This window comes from Centruroides vittatus, unplaced genomic scaffold, assembly GCF_030686945.1.
Source record: "Centruroides vittatus isolate TY-2023 unplaced genomic scaffold, ASM3068694v2 scaffold_3315, whole genome shotgun sequence".
Classification (NCBI taxonomy): domain Eukaryota; kingdom Metazoa; phylum Arthropoda; class Arachnida; order Scorpiones; family Buthidae; genus Centruroides; species Centruroides vittatus.
This window is the reverse complement of record NW_027122703.1, coordinates 4,146,846-4,173,263: the sequence shown is the minus strand read 5'-3', so window position 1 is coordinate 4,173,263 and position 26,418 is coordinate 4,146,846. Positions and strand designations below refer to the sequence as shown.

The following is a 26,418-nucleotide window of genomic DNA, read 5'->3' as shown; positions in this document are numbered from 1 at the left end:
GCTTATGTCTAATATATTTCAATTACCTACATAATTTTTAAAATTAAACTTTTTTCTTACGTATAAAGCCTACTGCGCACTAAATTCGACGTTTATTTACGAATCCGAACTATGTAAACTGTCGCTATTCAAAGGGAAAGTACAGGAAAGTCTATTGTCAAAAACACTTTAATTTCGAGTTGGCTAGGTACTGTTCACAACAGTTATGATACGCGATCCACGTTACAAATCGTACTGCAGCAAAAAACATGAAACTCAGATTCAGAAACTAATTCAGAAACTCGCCATGCCTTAGCCTATCTTAAAGTTAAGAAAGCAGATATAAGAGATATATAGAAGAAACAAAGTGAATTGATACCTCTTGTCTCAAAATGGTGAGTCTTCGTTGGCGATCTTCTCGTCGAACGTAGTCCTACACACGAAGAATAGTTTTCAACAAGTGGCTCGTATTTACCGGTCCACTGGTATATATCCTTCTGTCCAGCTTCCCCCCCTGCGTTTATTGTCCCTCTAAGCAACATATCGTCAATACAAAAGCCATTAGAGAAGACACAAAAAAGTACCACAGAACATTCTAGAAATGTATATGAACAACGAACAGTGGTGGCATTAACTAAAAACGCCTCTTTGTTAAAAGATAGTTAAACTATTTAAGTTCAGTTAGCAGATGTAGCGCTAAATGGTTAGCAGGGAGGTTCACAAGCGCCGAAGACAAGTTTAGATGGCCACCATAAATTATACGCATATTACGAACTATGTGTCAAATGTAGCTTGTCACATACGAAATTCCATTTTAAACTGGTTATCGGAAAAATTAAAAACGCAGTTTTTCACAGAATCGGGCATTAATATAATATATTCCGATTTATTAGTAAAGGCGCGTGTTCTATTGTTGTTTACAATTTTACGCAATATCGTATTTTCGACTGACTGCCTACGATATTTTACAGTCTGGACGACAATTATGCATCGTTTCCGAATAAATATTTTTACTCGTTTAAACAACGTATACAAAGAGCCAAACAACAATAACCAGTAACTGAAATGTACAGGTGTTTCCCACTAAAAGCGGAAATTGTTTCAGGTCCTCCGGAAGCTTAACCTATGCCTAAACTCTATTGGATGATAGGATGGAAGGATTCTGTCTTGGCAGGATTTTATTCGGTAAGATTTTGCGATGACCCCTCATTTCACGTAGCGTTACGAGTCTATAACTTAGGACCTCCAGTCTCACATTTAACTCAGTGGAGGGAAAGCACTCGTTATATGCTACAGGACCATAACAAATCTAAGTTCAGCCCTGATTATATTGCACATTTGTGAGTGACTTGGGCGTACTCACTTGATAATGACTGATGACAGAGTACAGGGAAGTAAAGAGAGAGTCCACGGCAAAATTTAAAAATCTGCTTTTAAAACTTTACCTAAAGTCATTATAAAAATAAAAAGACGTATTTATAAAGAGTTTACAAGAAACTAATACTGTAAACAACGTGTTTAATGCACCATTATTTTGTTATCCATGTTTAATAGTCATTATTCCTCTTTATTTTTAACAAAAGGAACCAGTTTGTGAGGATAATAAACATCAATTCATCTCCATCTTATATTAAAGTCAATTACAGGTTAACTATTGCAAAATTAAGTAAATAAATTTAAATAAATAAGTCGATCTAAATAATAATAATAGTAATTAACTTAATATTTTTAACTACAGTTAAACCTAGATATAGAACCCTTCTAAATAGCATCATCATCCTCATTTTATGACTAAACTTATTTTAAAAAATTACAAAAAATTCAAGTTCTAACAAACACAGTCAAACCTCTGTTTACCATCATTTCTTCGCCTTAGAAAGTGACACTAAACAGAGTGGCGTTAAATCGAAGAATACGAATTATATATTATATAGGAGTGAGATAATGTCATTTGTAGTGTAAAATCGTCCACAGACACAGACAGACACAGCAGTTGTTAAATATAGATAAATATTTAACAACTGCTCCACTATTCGTCGACTCTACAAGGATGGCGCTATTTAGGCAGGGCCGGATTTACATAAGGGCATTTGGGGCCTGTGCCCAGGGCCCCCACAAAATAGGGGCCCCCACAAAACTAAAAAAAAATTATGTTTAAACATAATTTTTTTTTCTATTACCGCGACAGCCTAGTGTGGCTAAATCATGAGGGCAACAGGCAGAGAAAACCAAACCCGGGAAGAAACCTATGAAACATCGGAAAATTTCGGGAAAAAATTTCACATTGGTATTTTTCAGTTAAGTTAAAATAATTAGTTTTACACAATAAAATATATGTATGTTTACAATAACCTTATTTTAAAATGAAATTTACAACTTCCTAGTTCAAATCTAATTGAAAGTACAGTATTTTGTGTAAATTTTCTAAATCATCAAATTTGCCTACTCTTAAAGGGGGGACCCCACCGAATTTGTGCCCAGGGCCCCTGGATTGGTAAATCCGGCCCTGTATTTAGGAAGACGTTATATCGAGGTTTAACTGTAGTTTTGATCAGATTTAATATTCTGAATCGCCCAATAACATTTAGGAAGAGTCGAATGATGTGAGGATTAAAATCAATAAAATTAAAAGAAATTTTTGTGATTTTTAGTATTAACTAATATCCTCCGAATCCAATAAAATTAAATTCGTTATATACAGAAATACTTATTTTTAAAATCCAATTTTCACATATACCTCGGATTATTAATAATATCATACATATGGCTGGATGGTCAAGACGTTCAAGTAATCATTCTACTGCTCTGTAGGACCCAAGTGAAATTTGAGCGGTCAGAAAATTCAAAAAACTTTTCGGGGGTGGTCTGTCCCGGATACATCGAGCCGCATTCCTCGCCACCCATCTACCTCTATTATGGGCGCACGAACACGCACTATGATTAAAAAGGCAGTCTTAGTGCCCACAGAGCAGAAAGAGCAAAAATAAAAACTCTTCCTGCTCTGTGGGGGATAAAGAACCCTATTATTTTAGGTCTATCACACTTCAGTCATTATTATATTTGCCTCAGACTCTCAAACTAAAAGAACATTAAAAATTAATCATTAAATTTTCTTTCATCTTAATTTAAAGCGTAACAAATGAAGTCAACAATTGACCCGTTGTTGGTTTGCTCTTATTGTTGTCGAGAGTGCGATTTCGGAGATTTGGAAAATGAATTTTGATTTTGTTGGGTATCATCCCTTGGTTGATCCCTTCGGGTGAGAGATTTTTAACATTTTATTCTTATTTATTCAAATGACAATTTACAGAAAAAATTATACGCTTTAAAGTGAAATTTCTCGGTGAAAATTATAATTAATTAATTAAAATGTAATTAATAGTAATTCTCTTCAATAAATTTAAAGGTTTTTGATTGGCGGAGAGTTATAGAAGTAGATTTTAATCGGCTTTAAATTCAAATTGTTCCAACTATTCTTAATAATTAGCAAAATGGCCGATGAAGATTACGATAAATTTTTCTTTGGATTTGATTATTCGCTCTACAGATTACAGTTAAGGGCCCCACGCAGAGTAGATTTACGGGACTTAACGTATGCCCCGCTAATTTTCTCAGTGTGAAACAACAAATTTAAAAGCTTAGCCTCATTGAGACTTTACATTATAATTTATAAAAAGCCCTTCTTTTAATCTAAATGATGATATATTTAAAGTACAAGGCCCTAAAACCTGCTCGATTCAGTTTACACTTTGATGGGAGATTTTCAGAGATTTTAAATAAAATGTTTAATTAATAGTGTAATAATTTTCTGTTTATATTTAGGGAAAGATTGGATATGCACGGATTCGTCAATCCAGATAACATGGATCATTTTAGATTCCGTGCCAAGAGGAAGAAAGGCCTCCCACAGCAGGATGAATCAGTAGAAAGTACTTCTGAATGTCCTAATATGTTTGACAATAACATCAGACCTGCTTGTAAAGAGGTGTTGAATAAGATTCGGCCTTTGTATCAGAGAACGTGCGATCGTTTGAAGAGGTAAATTATAACACTGATTACATATATAATACGAAGTAATATAGTACAGGTATACATGGCTTAACGACAAAGATGTATTCCGACAAATACCTTGTTAATTAAGAGTATACTTGCACAAAATGATGCAGTAAGGCAGTGATTCTCAAAGTGGGGGTCGCGACCCCCAAGGGGGTCGTGAAAAATATTTGGGGGGTCGCTGAAAAATTGATGCCAGATCAATTTTTTCAAATATTTTATAAATTTACTTCATGTTTAGAAATAATAGAAATAAAAAATATATAAAATAATTTTTACTTAAATAAATTGCACATATAAATAATAAAAATAATATAAATATTTAAATACGAGCCTAACCCCCTCCCTCCGGGATGTTTTTTGACACACACTTATTCTTCGAGGGTCCTTTGAAATTTTTAAGTGCAGGAGGGGGGTCGCGGTCCAAAAAGTTTGAGAAACACTGCAGTAAGGTATATTACACAATGCATGTAGGCTATATGTAACACAACAATATGTACAGGATTTATGTATCTGAATATATGTAAACGTAGAAAAGGTAGCTCGTAAACGCCTACGAATTTTTCGGCTCCATTCTAATCTCATGAGACTTACATGCGATCGGGTGTATATCTGTATATATGTTATCAAACTTCCATATAATGCCACGGTTGGTTCGCCTTCCAGAGTGACTTAAATTCGAATAAAGCGCTAAACCGATAAGAATTATATGTAGTAATGAGTTTTGCAAACACGTTTACATTTGAGTTAGAAAAGGTTCTACACCTCCACAAAATAATAATAATAATAAACATATTAATGCGATATATAATGTTTTTTAAATATTGTTCGATGAATTTTAGTTTATTCTATTTAAAAACTCGAAGAAATGTTTCAAAATTGTGTATTTATTGCGTTGCAAATTCTTTCCATGTTTAGTGAGAGATTGGTCGAAGATTCTTGTGGAAATAACACAGAATATCGTGAGAAAAATCCATTGAAGAAGGTTGGATCTTTCTTTAAATCAATGTGGAAGCCGGTTAAGAGGTACGTTTTTGTATATACATACAATCAAAGTTTGATTCGGCTCCGCCACTCGTTCGCCTCTCAAATTAGCAGTAAATCGAGTGTGGTGCTAAATAGAAGCACCCCAAACTCCTAGAATTATGTCTAATGTTAAAATCTATACATAAATTTGAAAGCTGACTTGATTGATTCGATGAGAATCACATAATTTTCCTGTATTCTTTGGCGCTGTTTGGAATGCGGTGTACCGAAATTTGACAGTATACTCTTCTTCCAAACAAGTGTCATATACAATTCAATAAAAATATAAGTTAAAAGTAAAACAAAAATTAAGCTTTTTAATGGTAAACTGATTTGAAAATCTTACTGAGAGTTGAAAAATTCTCACTGTGATGTAGTATATTATTGCAGTCGATCAATAGAGATGTGTTTGAACCTCGATACCTTTTGATTTAATTCAAATTAAATTAAACGTTTTTCAATGAGTAATATCACCTGTAACGTTATCTATTTTTCTATATTCAGAACCGTGCGTAAGTGGAGAGGGGGTGAGGAATCCGAGTATGCTCGGTTGGAGTAAGATCTCTTTGCCAGTATCTGAAGAGATTTATTTCTGATTTGATTCGAGTTCGTCTTGGGTAAGTATTTATTATAGTATTTTTCTATTTTACATTAAACATTTAGGAATTTTTACACTCTCACTTTATAAATACTGTATAACACAGTCGATGACCCTGTTGTACAAACAACAGGTAATTAAATGACGAAATGAAAGAAGAAATGAGATAGAAACAGATTAATGCTATTGCGATTTTGCATACATAACTAGGCTTTTAGGGCCTCGGGCATACATATGTTTCATTGTCGATACTCTGTATTAGTCCAGAACTGCAATCCAGTATTGTATTTGTAAGGATCATACACCTTAGATCGTACACGAAGGCGTATCTTGCAACTTTACATTATATACATTTATATGAAGATGTCCCTTAATAGCTAGCTGATGAATCTGTAAGAGTAAATTTATTTTAATTGTCGATGCACCGACACACTATTTTCCACGTGAAACGAGATAGTACCAATGTTTCTCTCTTAAGCCCTATGAAAAACTATACTACTGTACTTGATTGTGCTTCACGTGTTTATTATGAAAATAGATGGCAATAACATAAGCAGAAGAAACCTATTTAAGCAACAATTTTATTTAATCGGTTTGTTAATAAAAAATAAAGTTATTATTTAAAAAATTATTTAAATGATTAAAATTTGTAGATGAAAATCTTCATAATTTTCATTTTATTTTCACAGATCTTTGAAGAAATTCAGAGATTCCGGTCTTTCCCGAGATCTTCGGTCTGTTTCCTTCCTTGTGCAGTTTGGAAACTTAAAAATAAAAATGTAAAAAAATTATAAACTTCCAAAATCAAGAAATTTGAAGACAGATTGTGTTTTTTTTTTTTTTTTTTTTTTTAAATGCCACTCACCGAATTTGACTTTTCACCCATTTTGACTCTCCAGAATTGTAACTATTCTCGAACTTGACTACCGAATTGTGTCTATCCACTAATTTTGGCTTCTGTATCGTATTCACACTCGAAGTTCGACTCCCGAATTGTGTCCACACTCCAATTTCGACTTCCAAATTGTGTCCATTCTCGAATTTCGACTTCCGAATTGTGTCCACACTCGAATTTCGACTCCCGAATTGTGTCCATTCTCGAATTTGACGCTTCATGGTTGTGCCCATTCTTCATTACGTCACTCATTTTGTGTCCATTCCTGATCAACGTCTTCTTTCGATCTGTGTCAAATGCGGACGGAAATTTGCTCCGAATTACGTCAAATTGAGAAGATCTAGAACTGAATCCTCGGTATCTTCAATTCTGGAACACCTATCTAAGTCATTAAATGTCTAATGAATACAAGAAATGTTAATACAGAAAAGAGAAAACAGACGGAAGGAATATTTTTGGAATAATTTGCAATTTCAATCAATTCAAAAACGCTCCAAGAAAATATTTCCTCGGCTGCATTGGCTTTAAGAATTTAAGAATTTAGATCCAGTCTAATTTTATCGTGTTTTGATGTGAATGTGATCATAATCTTTGTCTGGAAACATTTTGGTTGTCTAATAAATGCTTTATTTGATTTCTCGTGAGTTTATTTCAAAATCGCAAGAAATTGATAACGTTTTTTGCTGGTTTCAAAATTCAAAATAATCTTAATTACGATTCAAATCTGTACATTACGTTATTTTGTCGAATAATCCGGGCGATGGAAGTTTTAAATCGTGCGAGATTCTAGAGAAATGTCGGTTCTAGAAGCTGTAGACGACGTGATCTCCTCTAGGCATAACTTTACTAAAGTAGCTTTACGCTCCATTAACTTTAAAATCGCAAACAAAAGATTTCGTTAATCATTCAATATACCACTTTGAATTCTGAATGAAGACTGAAATGTCGTTGTTATAATTTTTTAAATAAATAAATATTTATAAAAACATTATAGAATAGTTTTGAAAAATTTTAAATTATATTATAATGAAAATATTTTAAAATCACTATTATTATTATTAATACTAAAATTTCCGAAAATATCTGCCAATATTAGAACATCGCTTTTAACCTATAATACAGAATATTCCTCGTGTTTCTAAATTTATCCCATTTTGATCATCCTCATGAATTATTATTTAAAATTCGATAAAGCCGTTTTCAAATTTTATAAAATTCTTTAAAAAATTTATTTAGAAAAATTTTCTTTTCGTTATCTTCTACAAAGTTTGATTATGATACAATTCGACATAAAGGCAAATTTTAAAATTATTTCTAAAGTATTAAAGTATATAAAATTTATATAATTTAATAAGTTTAAAAATAAATAAACTTGAAAATAGTGAATTTCTAAAATGATTTTCTTTTAAGATGTGATAAATCACCAAACGATCGTTTAAATTAAAACCAAACGACCATGCTACATGGTTGACATTTGCTCTGACATTTTACCTAAATTCAGGTAAAAATGGCCATCATCTCCGCAGAGAATTATCCACGGCCAAGCATCGTCCACCTCTATCCTGGCAAGAAATGTCAACCGTGTAGCATAGTCGTTTGGTTTTAGTTCTTGCAGGTGGCTTATCTTGTATGGACAGAACTTGAGAACTTTTCGCAGAACTTGCCATACCGTCAAAGGCGTCATTTCCAATTGTCGTGCCACTCCCCAGGCGCTGCTACTACCAGCAACGGCCCCCTATGAACCTTCAACAAATTCTTAGCTGTTTCGCTACAACAGCGCCAAATCCACCCATACTGGCGAATTTGGGTACTAGTTTTTTCTTCGTGGAATCTCTTTCCCATATGTTAGTCACTCTCCCAAATTTGGCAACAGTCTGGCTATTAGATTGCTCTACAGATGTCTTCGAGTACCGTCAGTTTAAAAAAAACACCCTGTATATTGACAGTCAAAACTCTCAAGAATGCTGCACATGCTAAGCTAAGAATTCGCCCCTGGTGTAAATGCATTGTGGTGAGGGTTGCTCAACATTTGTAAAAGCGTTTTAAAAAATTATCAATTTCTTCAATTCTGCTGGAAATGTAGTAGCAGCTCCATCAGCGCAGACAGCCTCTCCAGTAATTTTTATATTTTTTAGTTCATGCTGATTTCTGAATCTATGCAACCATCCCTTATTTGCAATAAATGGCTTAGTGTCACTCTTTTCAGTGCATTCTTTGCTAAAGTCTTTGTATTGAGTAGGCTTTCTGACATAACATGTTACTTTCAACTGAAGGCCATTTACTATTTTCACAAAGTACTTAACATGCACTACGGACATAACTTTAACAAGTTTAGGAGCACTACTAGCAACATTAGTTCAAATTTCTTTTCCTTTATCACTTCATGAATAGATGATTTATTCTTGTGTACAATCTTGTAACTTCGGCATACAACTTTTTTCTTATTTCAATATTAAATCAAGATTTTTAATCTCAAAGGAAGGCCTTCGTGGCTTCTTGTTGGCTTGGCAGAATTGCCAGTGTTATTACTTTTGCAATTTGTGGTCATAATCAAAATAAGTTATGTAATGCACTATACTATATTTTATAACAATACCACAAGTGTGGACATTGTTTACATCATGGATAATCTAGTGTGGTAAATTGGGAAAACAGTTTGTGAAGGGATTTATTTCTAACATTACCCAAGTAAGTGAACATATACAAAATTTATGAATTTTTAATTAATATTTGCAAGCAGCAGATATAGAGGGAATATTACACCTCACAAATGAAAATGCATCTCAAATAAATAAATAAATAAATGTCCATTAATTTTGTATAGTATAATTTATTTTCAAAATTTGCTAATAGAAATTATACTAAAAATATTCAAACATTGTAAATAAACGAGATCTTTTTCAATATAAAATACTAAAATACATTTTATCATACAAAAATTATATTCAAATTTCTATTACATAAACAACGGTCAAATTTAATGTCAGTATGGCACTTTAATGTTTCTTAAAGTGGAAATGATTTAATATATTACCACTTACACAATTTCTATTTTCAAACAATTTAAAAAAAAATTATTTTACACATTTTGAAAAAATTTGCATATACTACAAATTTAAAAAGTACATTTTATTAGTTGGAGAGTAATAAATACTGTTAAGTGAATTAATTACATTAATGACTAAGTTAAACTATAAGCTTGTTAACATAAATTAACATTTTAATAAAGTACATGAAGTGAAAACATTTTATACATCTAAAGTTATTAATTTCAATATAATACACTTTTCTCCATATTTTTCCAAATTTAAAATTTGGGGATAAACTTTGCCATTCTTTAAAAATTCATACATATTGATAATTTTATAGTATTTCTTTATTAATTATATTTTTAAAAACATTATTAATGTCTTTTATTCTTATAAAAATTCTTCCAAACTATAGTTACTATTATTATTATTCAATTTCTTCCTGAAAGTCCCTTTTTTAAAAGTGTGCGCACCTTTAAAGAAAATTTCTAAACAGAGTTTCAAATGCAATGAACTTATATTATCATTTATTAACATCTTTATAAAAAAAAGCATAAAGTATATTATATTTACATAGATATAATTCTAGAAAATTCTATAAATTCTATAATAAAACAAAACCAAAGCATTTTTAAGTTTTGATGTTACAAAACTTAGAAATGATATATATATTTTTAAATTTACATTATAATTTGAAACTTTAACATTTACACATTTATTATTATAACAATTATATAGTTTTTAATTACCATCTTTATAGAAAAACCTAAACAAGGCATTATTTTACTACTTATAATATATCATTTACAGCAATAAAAGAATAATACAAACTTGATACTAAACTGTACCTTAAAAATATTAAGATTTTTATCATTATAATATAAATGCTACATTTGGAATCTTTGAAGAGTATAAAAAAAATAAGATTTTTAGAATAAATTTGTATTATGAAAAATTAGAACAGTTAAATGACTCATCATAAAAGAAAAATTTTGGTATATTCAATAAATTGAAAATATTCATTTGAAGAATATCAGAATAATTTAAAGAAAAGATACATCTAAAACAAATAGTGATATTTCTTCTCACTGACTATGTTTAACAAAAATATAACAGAGATTGCTTAAGTTTAAATATCTAGTTAACTTTTATTTATCTTCAACTACATATTTTTTATTTCATTCAGCGCACACTATATGTTAGGAATGCTTTACTTTAACTCTAAAAAAACAATTTTCAAGATTACTTTGTCTCATCTTCAGATCACAGGTGATGCTTTCATCTGAAGATGAGATATAAATAGTCTTGAAAAAACATTTCATTGGAGTTAAAACACTGCCTTCTTAACAGTACAGTTTATAGTGAATGAAATGCAATAGATATTTAACTTTTAAAACAAATAAAAATCAGGAATGTCTTGTTCTAAAGATAATATTTAAATTCTAACAAATATCATTCCATGCGATTAGAATCCTAATCAATCAAAGTCAGGTTAACAATATTTAATAGAAGAAAATTCTTCTGAAAGTATTTTTTATTCACTGTAATCTGCTAATTTGAATAATTATTTTTTTGAGTTAATTATAAAATTTTAATATATTTCAGTTCTTCAAAATAATCCCAATTTATTACCTGTAATGTTTTTGTTTCTTTATACATAAAAAAAAATGTTCATATGTATATAAACTAAATACATAAAATACTAAAGTATCAAAAATCCAGACTCTATCCAAATTTTCAAATATAGATGTAAATTCCAAACACACTGTAATTCAAGTTTAGGGATTCTAAATTTAAGCTGGTATTTCCTAAGGAATGTTAGAATACTTACAAAAATTTGAAATATAATTTACAGAATTATTATATTTAAACAATAAATACACTAATCACAGTTTCAAAATTAGAAAAATTTATGAATTTGAATGAATGTTAGAACAGCACAGGGCTGAAAGAACATTAACAACAGAGTTGCCCCTGAAAGGATTGATATCCATTTTTCAATGGCTGAATCCAGAATTCTGACTCTTCTGGATTTTCAATGCTTTACTGTATTCACACACAAAAATAAGTAATCATTAGAATTTATGTATAATAAATAATCAAACAAAAAAAAATTTACATGTTTTAAATCCAATATTTTAAAGACATTTTTCTATATAAATAATTTGAATAAGTTTAAATCAAGAAGTTAATTTAGTACATAACATATTTTAATATTAAGTATTTCAAAATTTAATTTTATCCACAAAACATTAAATAGATTGGGAAAAATTACTTTATATGAACTAATGGATCTGCATAATCTAATTTTTCTAAATTAAGCAGAAGCATGACTGTTTTTCTATTGTTTAAGGATATTTCATTTAAATTGATATAAAATTTCATACTATAATATTCATGTTATAATGGAAATCATCTTATTATAAAATAGTGTTTAGCATCAAATTTATAATACTCTTCTATGCATATATATATCTATAAAATTTATTCCTATACATAAATTAACAAATTTACAAACTAATAATTAATATTTTAGTATTTATTAATTTTCATACATGAGGAAAAAATGTCCTTTTAAGTAATTCATAAGAGGCATTAATTATACCCCAAGACAACAAGGCACGAGTATAATTTATATGAACTCCATAGAATAACTTTCGAAAACTATATCCTCTCTCGGCATAAGTTAATCTAAATGCCTCCACTACACCAATGTAAGGTGTTCCATAACATACTTGCATTTTTGTTTTTATAACATTCACTGGATAAAAAACAGTGCTAATTATAGAACCGACAACAGCACCACTTATAAAATCAGTCAGCAATTCTCCCCACCAATAAGAAGTCTTTGGAAGATTATCTTTTACCGAACTACGTAATCCAAAAAACATCACATTACTGGGACCATTCCTTAATAAAATTGGCACTAAACCTCGATAAAATTCTTTGATTCCAAACTTCTGTAATTCCATGCAAGCATGAAATGTATTTCTAAATTTGGTATGATAATTTCTGTCTTGCATTAAAGTTTGTATTCTTTCAAATGGAGTTAACAATGCTTCAGTATTGCCTGCTAATGTTGCTGCAATTCCCAAACAAATTGGTTTAGGAATAGATGGAAAAGTTTTTTCTAACATATATCCATATTGACTGTAAGTTCCAAACATAATAGAAACTGAAATTGTTTTTTGAATCAATGGTGGTAAAATTCCTCTATATAAATAATGAAAACCTTCATGTTTTAATTGTTGAATTGCCTTGGAAGTTGCAACTCCATCTCTCATTTGTCTAAACATAACTTTATTTACTGGAAATGTTAAAGTTATATTGATAAATGCCGCTCCCCATCCACAGATAAATTCATAATAGTCATCTATTTGATACGAAATAAGTTTTTGGTGAGCCATTTTTAAATTAAATTTTTCTTCATTCTATTTTAATCTTAATTCTTTGGATCAATATTTTCTGAAAATAAAACATTTTTATTTTAGTCTCTATTTTATCACACAATTTTAAATAAAAATTATATGTATATTAATAATTTATACTTATAAATGTTTTAACATAATTAATTACAAGATATGTTCAAGAATAGATATATATATAAAAAAAAAATCAAAATCTATTATGATATAAAGAAATTTATTTAATATTTTTCAAAATTGTAACTCTTAGCTTCAATATAATTTCTCCAATTCAGGAAACACTTCAAAAAATTTTGTGATTCCCAAAAGCTAATTTTTTCTATTTGTCTTGTATGAGTTCTATTAATTTAATGATATTGATGATGATGTTTCTATACCATACTCCTTTTAAAGCTAAAATTGTTATTCTTCTATAATTATGCTATTCTCTTAATTTAACTACATGATTTTTTCCTTACTTAGAGCTGAAAAAAAAAACTTTAAAAAGAACAAATAAACATCCACTAAACCCGATAATATCATATAGGATAAATACACACCCAAATGCCGTTAAAAACGAGTTACAACATTAAAATTTAATTACTAGTTGGTCCAGAGATGGTGCCACTTGTTGTAACCTGTTCTTAACTTTAAAAAGAAAATGGTTCCTTCATAAATAGATAATTCTGTTTTATATTTTAAGTCTTATTTAATAATTAGTAGCCCGGGATGCCCCCTAGTGGACATTTTTAATATATATAAATACTAGCAGGTACGCCCGGCGTTGCTCAGGCAAAAGTAACGATAGCGAAGATTAAAATTATTACATTATAGTCACAAAAGAAAAAGAGTAATTTCATCAACAAACTAAGTATTTCTAAAGAAAAGTCGAATTTGAAAAAAAAATCGAATGTTCTAATATTGTTCGATTTTCACGACTTGTTCTGATTATATCGTTCAATTTTCATCGAATGTTCTAAAGAAGAAAGGTCGAGAAAAACCGAACTAATGTGTTTAAATTTAAAAATTGAATATGTTCTAACATACAGTAGAGAATCGTTAATCCGAATCAACTGGAGACAGGGGTTGTTCGGATTAGTGATTTGTTCGGATAACCGATTATGTACGAAAAAATATACAGTCAAACCTGTTTTTATGCGGTCTGTTTTTGTGCGAATTTTTAATTTGTGCGGTTTTTTTTGTGCGATTTTTTATTTGTGCGGTATAGTTGGCGACTAGTCTCGTGCGATTCGTCATGTCTCACGTTGACTTATTATAGCTAAATAAACTTATTATAGCATAAATGCACTTATTATAGTAATATTATTGCATGAATATGCGAAAAATGAAATAATTTACTTTTTAAGTCAACAAAACACCACCTGAACAAAAATATGTAAAACAGACGATAGACCAGACGATGCAGTCAAGTGCTGACATCTGTTGTCAATAAATTCTATTTCGTATGGTTTTGAGTTATTTTCTATGTGTTTTTATGCGGTCCCTGTTGACTGCATAAAAAAAATATTTTTTGTGTTGCGAAAACTATTTTTTACAGCCATTCGTGAAGTTTCGTGCGATTTTTTTTATGCGTTTTTTTTTTAACGCGGTCCCTATCCACCGCATAAAAACAGGTTTGACTGTATTAACCTGTCCGACGTTCAAATTTTTCTCCGTTGCATGTCGCTTCGTGTTGAATTTTCGTCGATTTTAAGCCTAATGAAAATTTTTATAATAATAATCGAGGCTATTGTATCGTTAAAAATTATTTCTTTATTTTGTACAAACAAAATAAATATATTGAAGAATATAAAAACGTGAAAATTATACTTTAGAAGTAAATCTAGTATCAAAAACGTTTGATTCAGCATGACACAGTCCGACTGAAAATTGTTCGGATAACCAGCGATTCGGATTACCAGGGTTCGGATTAACGACTCTCTACTGTATTATCTTTTTCTTTCTTTCTTTTTTTTTCTCCAGCGCCGGTAAATCTTGCACGTCGCTTTCTCTTGTTCTCCATTGTTACGTAACACTTCCATTGTTGACACTTCCATTGTTGATGGAAGTGTTAAGACTTAATCCTGTCCCTCTCCCCTGTGGGGAGGTATTTCGAAAAATCCCTTCTTAGTGTGCGTCCTAATGATGTATCCTAACTGTGTACCAAATTTCCACTTTCAACTCCTAACCGTTTGGGCTCTGCACTGATTATTATTATTATCAACTCGTCTCGATTATATATATACAGTCAAACCTGTTTTTATGCGGTGGATAGGGACCGCATTAAAAAAAAAAAAAAAAAAAACGCATAAAAAAAAAAATCGCACGAAACTTCACGAATGGCTGTAAATAATAGTTTTCGCAACACAAAAAATATTTTTTTTATGCAGTCAACAGGGACCGCATAAAAAAAGTCTCACATAGAAAATAACTCAAAACCGTACGAAATAGAATTTATTGACAACAGATGTCAGCACTTGACTGCATCGCTTGGTCTATCGTCTGTTTTACATATTTTTGTCCAGGTGGTGTTTTGTTGACTTAAAAAGTAAATTATTTCATTTTTCGCATATTCATGCAATAATATTACTATAATAAGTGCATTTATGCTATAATAAGTTTATTTAGCTATAATAAGTCAACGTGAGACATGACGAATCGCACGAGACTAGTCGCCAACTATACCGCACAAATAAAAAATTCGCATAAAAAAATCGCACAAATAAAAAAAATCTCACAAAAAAAGACCACATAAAAACAAGTTTGACTGTATAGATATACAATTATTTATCTTAAAAACTAATCTTAATAAATAAGATTAATATATATATGTACGATATTGATAATATATGTACGTGATAATATTAAGACATATATATACAGATTACTGTAACAGGTGATGTATTGTGCCTTACGTCTTTTTCTGCCACCCCCTTTGCCACATGGTGGGTCCAACTGGGTGGAGAGGAGGTGTGTAAATCAGGTTGTGTATCTGGGGTTGAGTGGATACCGTTACAGACACGACGTGACGATAGCTTATATATGTAGATATACAGCAGAACCTGGATTTAGTGGAGACACTTGGAGCTGAAGACTTTGTCCACTTAACTCAGGTATTCAAAAGCACTTGAATGGAAAGTCAAGAGAAGGAAGGAAGCCTAAAAATTTTCAATTACACTATAATATTTAAATAAAAGTTTAAAAGGAGTAATTTGTTGAATTATGATAATTTTTTTTAAAATAAAATAATATTTAAGTTTAACAATAGATTATTATAGGGGGGGAACACTAAGAATATGGCTTAAAGTTAACAGATTTATTAGAGGCTTTACTACATGTGGAGAGTTAACATTCTACTCTTAATTTATTAAAGAAAAATATGGGAATGCATGCGCATATGTCAGGGATAATTCATCTCACACACATGCATGTTTATTTTGGATTTCTAACTTGTCATTGCTAACAGTTTTCGATGATGATGGTCAAGTTCAAACATATTTAAACACGTCATGTGAACAGCCAAGCATACGATCTGCACATTTGAAATTTTCTAACATTTGATTTTGTTCAAATAATTTTCATATTTGGCTTCAATCCAACTGATTTACCTGAAGAACCCAGAATGGGTTAGGAAAACGTTTCTTTTACAAGATTAAACACATTAATTTTTTGTTATATACAAACCGGTGTACAGTTGCTGATTTATTTTTAATATTTTTAAAAAAGAAAATCAAGAATTTCGTAATCTGAGGTTTTGAGCTGTTAACTCTAGATTAAGAGATAAATTAGTGAATATGAAAAGGAAAGTAACACCAAATTAAAAAAATCCTCAAATTGACATGGAGCACAATGTTATGATCTGTTTGATTTGTCCAAGTGCATCGTGATATGTCTGTGTGAATTTCCATGCATAAATTAGACATGTAATTTCAAAGTTTAGCAGACAACAAATTCCCATGGTCAAAAAACTATGCTAACTTTGAGACAGAAGTATTGTTAGAATTAGTACAAAATATAAAAATATATTAGAAAATAAATACATGCAATAAATATACAGACAAATATTGAGATGGAATATAACAGTTACCAAGGAATTATAATACCACAAAATAGTAAGCAATTGTTATTTCATTGAAAAAGCTTAAAAAATAACTAAAGCAAATAAAGATCAAGCAGAAAAGAATGGAATAAAATATTCTTAAACTGGAAATTTAGTGGTCATGTATGTCATGTATCATTTACATAAATATTGTTCATTTGTCACCTGTAGCATTATTACTTATTTTCAACTTGTAAGTGTTTAAAGTAGTCATAAAAATCGAGTATGTCCTGTCCATGTTGTATTATGAAGAATTCAAACAGTTCATGGTTTAATCTGTAATACATGGTGAACACTAATTTTAACTGAACTCATGATTTAAATCTTACCCTAAATTTAACTTGAGATGGTAAATATGGCTATTAGTGTTCAATAAGCAAATAAAACAATACTAAACAGACTACTCGTTTTAAAAATATGTTTCTCCAATTTGATATCACTATTCCTTTCTAGTAACCTTTAAAAGAAAAATAGAAAAAAGTCTATTATATACATGAAAATTCATTCAAGTTGAAAAATAAACATTATTCTTAAAGCAAAGCAAATTCATTTAATAAGGTGGATTTAATAAGGTAGATAAACAAGAGATTCAATTTTATGAGCTCTATGACGGCTTTTCTTTTCTGCTTGACTTATTACACCATCAATTAAGAAACAGGACAAGCTCCTGTTTCTAATTGATGGTGTAATAAGTCAAGCAGAAAAGAAAAGCTGTCATAGAGCTTGTAAAATTGAATACAAGACTAGACAAGAAGCATATTACAGAACAGTAAACAAAAGATCTTAAATACAAAGTAAAAAATTTATTAAAAAAGTCTGAAAGTTATAAATACATATTAGCAATATTTTTATGACATTTTTAATTTCAAATTTTATTTTCAGAAATTTCTGAAATTATTTTCAAATTAATTTCAGAGTCAATTATTCATAGTGAGATACTGAATGGAGATAATATAGCTAATATCTCCATTCAGCAGTGGTGTGCGGTGACATTTTATGATAGGGCAGCTGTGTTTCCATAAAAATTATAAACAAATACTGGAAATGACAAAAATAAACAGTTTGTTTATTTCAATTCTAAAGTTGATACATTGACATGAAACAAAGATATAAGAACTTGTTTATGAAAATAATTACACAATATGTATTTATATTTTAGAAAATACAAGGGAAATGGCACTTCCACAGCTTCCATGGACTGCATGCCACTGCCATTCAGTATCCTACAAAAATTTTTTAATAAATTTTTTTAAATAGATGATTTGAATCTTTTATAAGCATTCGAATCAGATAATCACAAATGATCTTGCTACAAGAAAATTGCTGACTAATTATCTTGTTATTCTAAAGATGACAAAATGAGCTATTTGCCAAATATAACATTTACATATATTTTGATAAAAAGCTGAAGTAATGAAAATTTTTTAAATATATTCATATTATCCAACATTAGAAAGTCATGAGACAAGATTTGAAAAAATTCTGAAACTGCAATATGTACAATGTTAGTATTGATTTACTTGACAGATGAAGTAAGCATGTAAGTATAATATGATTAAAGGTTGATATATTAGATTTTCCAGGAAAGTATCATCTTGTCTGTAAATTTCAGTAAAACTTTTATTTATTAAAAATTTCAAAATACAAAAATTTTTTGAAGTGGCATGTTAGCGAAGCTTCTTTATGAGGCTTACAGAATTGTGTTCGTTCTCAAAATCTGTTTGATAGATTTTTATTATACTTCGTCATTTTCCATTAATTGCAATGCAGAATCCAAAAATGAAATAAAAATCAGGGGTCCATGACTTTGTTTGAGATATAAGGTCATTTCATGAGCATGTACGACAAAACGATACTGCGTAATGTTTCACAGTCACTAGCACATCTTTGTATGGGCTTATAGAATAAAGTTCATTCTCAAAATTTAATGGATTGACTTTGATAAAACTTTGCCATTTTCCATTAATTGAGACGAGGATTCCAGAAATGTAATGTGGGTTTATTTAATATGTAAAAAATCCAGCAAGGAATCACTTAACTTTTCCGGCAACATTTAAAATTCTGGTGGTGCTATCTGTTATGATACGTCATTTTAAAAAAAATTGTTTACATTTTTAATTATTATAAAATAGCAAACAGCTTAATTTTGGGGTAAAGATGAATTTTATAAAATACTGTAAATGCTAATAACAAGTAAAATCGTCATTAAGTCCGACCCTACTCAATATATGACACACAACTCCCTTTATCTCCCCATCCTGTTGACCTTTAACCACCAAAATTTAATAGCATCAATCCCCAAATACGCAAACCTCTTTGAAAAATTCAGAAATTTTCCACAAAAAGCACAGGAGTTATTAAGCTTCAAAGAGGATAAACAAAATCATGCCACAAACACACTAACATCCATACCTACAAAAATTACCCCCAAATTTTTTTCAATGTTTCAAGGTGTCCTATATCCAAAAATGTTAAAATCTGGGGGGGGGTCATTTTTTGCCAGATCATTATACCTTTCCTCTGTTATAATAGCTGGGAAAGTGATAGTAAAATTGTAAAAATAATTTAAAAAGTTGCATTTTCTTAAATTAACTGTAGTAGTGTTAAATATATGTGATCTTTATCTTTTGCAATATTTTTATTATGATATGAATTTCACAGTTTGTGAAAACTGATAAAATGTAAAATGAAACTGGCATCTAATTAATATATATTAATAGGTTATGTACAATATGTTTAGCTTAAATTTAAAATGCATTTATATGTATAGGTAGTATAAAACTCATTGCCAATATTTCAGGGATAAATTAAATTCTAAGGTCAAAAATAAGCTTAAAATCTTCTATAAAAGTTTTTCAAATTCTGCTTTATTTTCAAGATCAGGCTTGCCAAAAAAAATCAATTATGCATTCACATCTGCAAAGGACAGTTTAAACAGTTCTATTGAATTATTCCGTTTAATTTTGTAGAGAACAAAATTATAAAATTTCGTCAGATGATTAAAATTTCTTTTTGATAAAACAAAGACACAGTCGATCCAAAATTATTTGGAAACCACCATTTTATTACATGTTCGGAATTAAAACTTTTAAGGCCAAGTCGTCTAAAAGTTTTAATTCCAAACACGTAATAAAATGGTGGTTTCCAAATAATTTTGGATCGACTGTGTCTTTGAATAATATTTTGTTTTCTGATAAAACAAAGTAAATTTACATTGAAAAACTCTTGCTTTCCATCAACTTTTTTCTTTACTGTAAAGCAGATCAATATTGCAAAAATAGAATTTTTGCAATATTTACATTTATTATAGTTGGGCTTACTTGGACAGCATTTACTTACTTCAATCTGTTGACAGAAGGATAAAAAGAAATACAAAATTACTTTCAAAAAGTCAAATACTCTATTATTAGTACTTGGTGGGAAATTTGAAAATACTATTTGGAGATTTTGAATGTTTGTAGAGGATTTTCAGTTTGTTTATGATCCTAGAATCTATCTAAAATAGCATAATGATTAGTTACACTCTGTATACATAAATTCTATAATTTCCTTAATCATACACACTTCAAATATACAAAAAAAGTAATAATATAAATTGTTTTAAAAACATTTATATATTTATAAATACAGTATAAAGTTTTCACTATTATAATTAAAATAAGGCATCACACTTACTGACACATGTCATCAATTTCTTTAAACTTTAACATCAATAAGAAATGTCAACTGGATCCATATATAAAATTTTTTCTGAGTTCAGAAATCAACCTATTTATAACAAATAAGGAAAATAGTGAATTTCCTCAACTTTTAAGATTGAATACATATATTTTTAAAGCATAAATACATTATTATAAAATAGTAAATATATTTAAGATTAAATTTAAAGTCATTTGTTATAAAAACTAGTGAATTATAGCAAATTATTGAATGTTGTCATACTATGATACCAAATATTTAGCATCATTTAAAAATAGCAATATAAAATAAAATTTCAAAAATGACACCTTAATAAGTTTTACATAACATATGTTTGATTTTGTGTCTTATATCTATGCAAAGTTGCAATCTCTCATAGACTAATGAATTCCTTAAATTGGTCTCCAGTACAGGAAGACAGACCACTTCCTTTACAATCCAACTGAGAATGCATTTCAGAATCAGTAATAGTAAGATCTAAATCTGAATGAATTTTGCTTATTCTCTAAAAGTTTATTTATTTATTTATGTACAAATTGGTAATATTATATTGACAAGTTAATAAAAATGCTTTAATCAAAGATAGATTCTATAATCAAGTATTAAAAACAGGCAAAACCATGAACAGTCCCCAGAAATTGGGGACATCTGGTCATCCTACTACAAGTAATCTTTACCTAGCCAAATTCTTGAACAAAAAATGTTATTGTTTAATTAAACATGCTAATTTTAATTATTTGAAAACAATTATTGTAAATATTAAAGTTAGATAACATGAGACAATTATCAATTAATCAATCATCATACGCATCCATCATAAAGTCTGTATTATAATTTTACATTTTTAATTACTGACTACAGTAATTAAAAATATTTTGGGATCAAGTGCTAAAGGTGGTGAGATGGCTTAAATAGACAATACTTTTCCTAAATATTCTGTGCTGTAAAATCGGGGTCTGTCTTATATCATGTGGAATACAGTAATTTTGTTTAAAGATTAGTTATAAAAATTATTTTGTCAATGAAATCAGATTTTAATTTAATCATAATTACCACAATAAAAATAAATAATTATAAATATATTATTAAGCAATTGGCTAATTCAATACATCTTTTCATAATATTTAGAGTACTTCAAAATGTTTTAATTTTTATATGAAAAAACAAAAAAATTATATTTATAGCCTTTCTCGTGCCTTAGTTAGGCCTACCACTATCTTCCGGCATGAGAAAGGCTGGGTTATATTTATATATAGAAAACAAGCATAAAATTTAATCAGGTTACTAAAATCAAAATCATTCAATTAGTTCTCTAACATATTGTATAACTTTTATCTATTTATCTTATTTGTGATGATATTTTTCTTTAAGTAAAGGTGATAAAGAACAGATACTTTATATAAAATTTAATTCATCTATATATATAAAATTACATGTCCTGACTGACTCATTGCCCAGAGCAAACCACTGAACCTAAAGAGCTGAAATTTGGTACACAGAGTATGTCATGAAACTGCACACTAAGAAGTGACTTTTTGAAATTCTCCCGTGGGGGAGAAAGAGAGGATTAAGGCTTTACCTGAAGAATGGCTTCTACTACACTATTTTAGATGCGATTTTTTGTTTTTGATAGTAATAACTTAATTTCCAAATGTACAATATTTACCAAATCATCCAAATTGTTTACCTGAGCAACACCAGGCTCATTTGCTAGTGTTAATATAAATCCACAAAAGATATCAGAATAAAATTCTATATTTTGATATCATATCTTTTGTGATTTAAGCAAGTCACAAATGGTTGTTTTTTTTTACTGTTTACATTGTTAGCTTGATAAATTTTATTTTTATAAATTACTATAAATATTGTTTTAGTAGTCATTAAGAACTTCCTCAAAATGACAAAATTAATAAATGTAATAATAGAGGAGGAAAAGAAAAAAATAATTAGCAAAACATAATTGATATGTTTAAAAAATACTTTAAATTTAATTATTTGTAGAATTTTTTATTCTTCCGTATGACAAAAAATAATACAGAGATGTAGACGAACACAAGAGCAATATAAGAATTATAATTATAAAAATATCAGTTAGTTCATTTATTTTTAGTTAGTTAAAATTATTTAATGGATTGCTTCTAATTTATCAAAAAAGAATATCAAGGCATTTCAAATTTTCGGTATGTAATATACCTTCGTCAAATTTTGTATTACATAATATATTTCAATATACAGTACTATAATAAAAAATCCAGCAACAAGGTGTTCAACTTTTCCGGCAGCATTTAAAATTTTGGTGGCACTATCTGTTATCATATTTTATTTTAAAAAAACTTTTTAATTTTTAATTAGTATAAAATGGAAAAAAGCTTAATCTGAAGGTAAAGATGGGTTTTATAAAAAGTTTTAAATGCTAATAATGAGTAGAATCGTCGTTAAGTCAGATCTTACTAAAGATACACAAAACCCCCTTTATCTCCCCATCCCGTAGACCTTTAACTAGCAAAATTTAATAGCATCAATTCCCCTAATACACCTCCCTGTACACCTAATACACCCCCTAATAAACCTCCCTGAAAAATTCCAGAAACTCTCGACAAAAAGCACAAGAGATATTAAGCTTCAAAGAGGACAAACAAAATTGTGTCCAACAGACATACTAACATCTATATATACAGAAAAGACTGAATTTTTTGCATTTTTCGATGTTTCAAGGTCACAAGTCCAAAAATGTAGAAATCTTGGAGGTTGTTTTTTGACCGACTGCCATATTTTTCCTATTATATATAAGAGTCAGAAAAGTAAAAATAAACAGGTGAACAATAGACATGAGGACCTCATACATATAGAATTGCTGAGCTATTCCAAGATCTAGGCGCACATATTACTGCCCTAGAACTTTTTGCCACTTTCAAATGTACTGTATTTTCATTTAATAATTTTTTTAATTTAAAAAATTTGCATTTAGAAGAATTTCAGGAAAATTTAGTAATATTTATTGCATTTATTTAATCGAAATTATCAAAAGGTAAATTAACAAAATTGTAACTGGTGACTACAGGATGTCCGAAAAGTTACTGTTGCAGTGAGAAATTTGTAATGACATTCAAGTTATACAGCTTTGCATAAGATATCTAAGTGTATGCCATGCATTTCCACTCTGCGATACACGATGTTACTGTTTGCTCACGGGCGTTCTAGTTTTTGGAAGACATCTTTGCTGATTACATACTAGGTCTCCGGACCTCACTCCCTTGGATTCTGGATCCGCTAGGAGACATTTCCAGCATTTGCTGTAGGAAAAACTGCAATATCATACATAAAACTTTGCTTAAACTTTTTCCATTGCACAGTAACTTTTCAAACAACCTATATTTATTAATATTTAATACTGTAATCTTACATGAGTACAGCACAACTGAATTGTATATTCAACCATTATTTTGACATCCCTTCCCATTTCTTATCACAACCTGAACAACAACTGACTAAGTTAAATAAGGCTCTGTATGTTGTTGTCCATCCTTTGGTCCTACCAAGGAAGGTACAAATAAAAACTTCACTAATTACACTTTCCAGTTTATAATAAAATCAAAGCATTTCCAGCGACCATATTAGACTGTCAAGAAAGTGTCGCTTTACTTGCTGCTCTACTATGAATAGCCTTGCATTGGTCTGTGACAAAAAATAGGTTTTTTAGAAGCCTTTAAATAAACATAACAATTCCACTCGAGCTTATAATGGTCTGTGAAAGTAAATGTAAACTTCAAATGTGTAAAAAAACAACTTGTGGCTAGTTTCACCAATCTTTGTTAAAATAGCCTTTAACACAGTTTTCTATTTTAATATTGTTCTTTGACTCAATGTAACAAACTGTTTCTTAACATCTCTCTGCTATTATATCAGAAGATATGATGTCGTAGAGTAATGACAATAAAAATTCCATTATAGCTCTATTGACATCAAATGTATCATATGACTAGTTGAACACACGAAATGTGGCCGAGCCAAAATTGAAAGAAGTAAAAACCTCAAATTATAAAAATGTAGAAAAGTGTTTTTATTGACTTGATTCAAAACTATAAAAGTATAATTGTAAATATATGAACTGATATTGTTGCAATTCAAAGAAAAAAAAATTAAAAAAAACTAACTCAAATACGTGCCACTAACAGATCAATCAATCCAAAAGTTCAAAACTGCTGTGTCTGAATGGTAAATAATTGTTTTTTTTATGGTTTCATATTTTAAATATCTACAATATACATTCTGCACTAAACTCATTGTAATTTGCAATTTTTGATTTTAATGTATCGGGCCTTTAAACTTTATAACATTCTGAAGTCAGATCTTTAAAATGAGTCAATTTAATGCTTCCTTATCATTAAAGAAGTTTGATGAAATACTTTCAGCTGTTAAACAGATTTAGTGTATCTGTTAAATTTTAACAAGGACCGGTGAATCAAGTCATTAAATGTGAATTTAGTTTTTTTTTATTTTGAATGAGGATGAATGTACGGTACATGATACTGGGTAGGCGAGAATGTCGATAAGCTAAAGATGAGGCGATTAAGACTCTAGCCATGGGCGTAGTCAGGAAGGGGCATGGGTGGGCATGGCCCCCCAGTTAACCTGGTGCCCCTCCCCAGGAAATTACAGCCTCTATTAGGCCCCCCATAACAAAACCCTGGCTATGCCAATGACTCTAGCTTATTGCCCTGGGGTCTCAAGGAGCTGAAAAACTCCAGAAACATTTCATGGGCAGTTGGGCACAATCCCTCGCCATTCCATAGTAAGCCTGTCTGAACTCACAATGGGTATGAAATAGTTCTTAGTGAACACAAAGATACGAGTCAAAAATTAATGGAAGGTGAAAAAGTAATTAACAAAATTAATGGCGATGATAACAGCGTCTGAAAACAAAAGGCGAAAAAAAGGATTAAGAAATAAATCGTTTTAGTAGCAAGCAGTTTCACTCATTTGCGACGAAATTATGCTTTCTTTTCACCTCACTCATATTAGCTCCACCGTGTTAGGTTCAAATAGGTTAACTCTGAACGAACGTTAGCCGCTAGGGGAAACAGACTAGTTATCGTCGATCGTGGAAGGAACGTATTTGTTGAAAATATATTTTTTAATTAAAATTTCTTAATAGACAGTAGTACTAATATAGTATCTTTAATCATTTTGCACGTTTAGATATTACCCGAGTATTTGCGAAAGTACGGATCTAAACAGATGTAACTTCTATCAAACAACATGTAGGACAGTGATGGGGTCACAGTCCCCAAAGGAATCGCAATAAAATTCAATAATAATTAATCGGTAATTATATAAGAACAGAAAAAACTGAACCAACCAAGGGTACAGGAAAAGTTGAAATAATTGCATTTTTAGAGGAAATAATTAGAATTATTAAATGCTATTTCACTTAGTTATATTCTGATATGATCAATTAATATATATTCATTCTTAAACTGCAAGTAGTGACTAAAAAGTGATTTTTATCTATTATTTATCAATTTAATTGAAAGTTTACCTAACAAGTGGAATCTGTTTTCACGCTGCACTAAAATTAACCATCTGTGCTGGAGAGTAACACGCCCTCTTTCGAATTAAAATATTTGTTTATTTAA

At 29.7% G+C, this 26,418-nt stretch overlaps 2 protein-coding genes across 4 annotated transcripts; one reads left to right on the top strand and one right to left on the bottom strand.

Annotated features, from left to right (window-relative positions):
• Nucleotides 1-3,806: 3,806 nt before the first annotated feature.
• LOC136988487 (uncharacterized) lies at nucleotides 3,807-5,884 on the top strand. The gene is made up of 3 exons (XM_067286357.1): nucleotides 3,807-4,017; nucleotides 4,951-5,058; nucleotides 5,563-5,884. Exons 1-3 carry the CDS (start codon nucleotides 3,815-3,817, stop codon nucleotides 5,615-5,617), a joined length of 366 nt encoding a protein of 121 aa, XP_067142458.1. The 5' UTR covers nucleotides 3,807-3,814; the 3' UTR covers nucleotides 5,618-5,884.
• A 5,450-nt stretch (nucleotides 5,885-11,334) lies between these two features.
• Nucleotides 11,335-26,382, bottom strand: LOC136988435 (mitochondrial nicotinamide adenine dinucleotide transporter SLC25A51-like). Of its 3 annotated transcripts, none has more exons than XM_067286277.1 (3): nucleotides 26,322-26,382; nucleotides 20,759-20,851; nucleotides 11,335-13,045 (listed from the first exon to the last, which is right to left on the bottom strand). In XM_067286277.1, the coding sequence occupies exon 3, from the start codon at nucleotides 12,985-12,987 to the stop codon at nucleotides 12,130-12,132; it is 858 nt and encodes a 285-aa protein (XP_067142378.1). In that variant the 5' UTR covers nucleotides 12,988-13,045; nucleotides 20,759-20,851; nucleotides 26,322-26,382; the 3' UTR covers nucleotides 11,335-12,129. The 3 variants fall into 3 exon arrangements, with proteins under 3 accessions (XP_067142378.1, XP_067142379.1, XP_067142381.1); XM_067286278.1 differs by having other exon boundaries at nucleotides 20,763-20,851; XM_067286280.1 differs by lacking the exon at nucleotides 20,759-20,851 and having other exon boundaries at nucleotides 26,322-26,346.
• Nucleotides 26,383-26,418: the final 36 nt, after the last annotated feature.

Bases quoted from the DNA above. Each gene is read 5' to 3' on its own strand.
- LOC136988487 (XM_067286357.1), top strand. From the start codon at position 3,815: ATGCACGGATTCGTCAATCCAGATAACATGGATCATTTTAGATTCCGT. The intron at 4,018-4,950 runs GTAAATTATAAC...TTCCATGTTTAG, and splicing joins ACGTGCGATCGTTTGAAGAG to TGAGAGATTGGTCGAAGATT. The intron at 5,059-5,562 runs GTACGTTTTTGT...TTCTATATTCAG, and splicing joins ATGTGGAAGCCGGTTAAGAG to AACCGTGCGTAAGTGGAGAG.
- LOC136988435 (XM_067286277.1), bottom strand. From the start codon at position 12,987: ATGGCTCACCAAAAACTTATTTCGTATCAAATAGATGACTATTATGAA.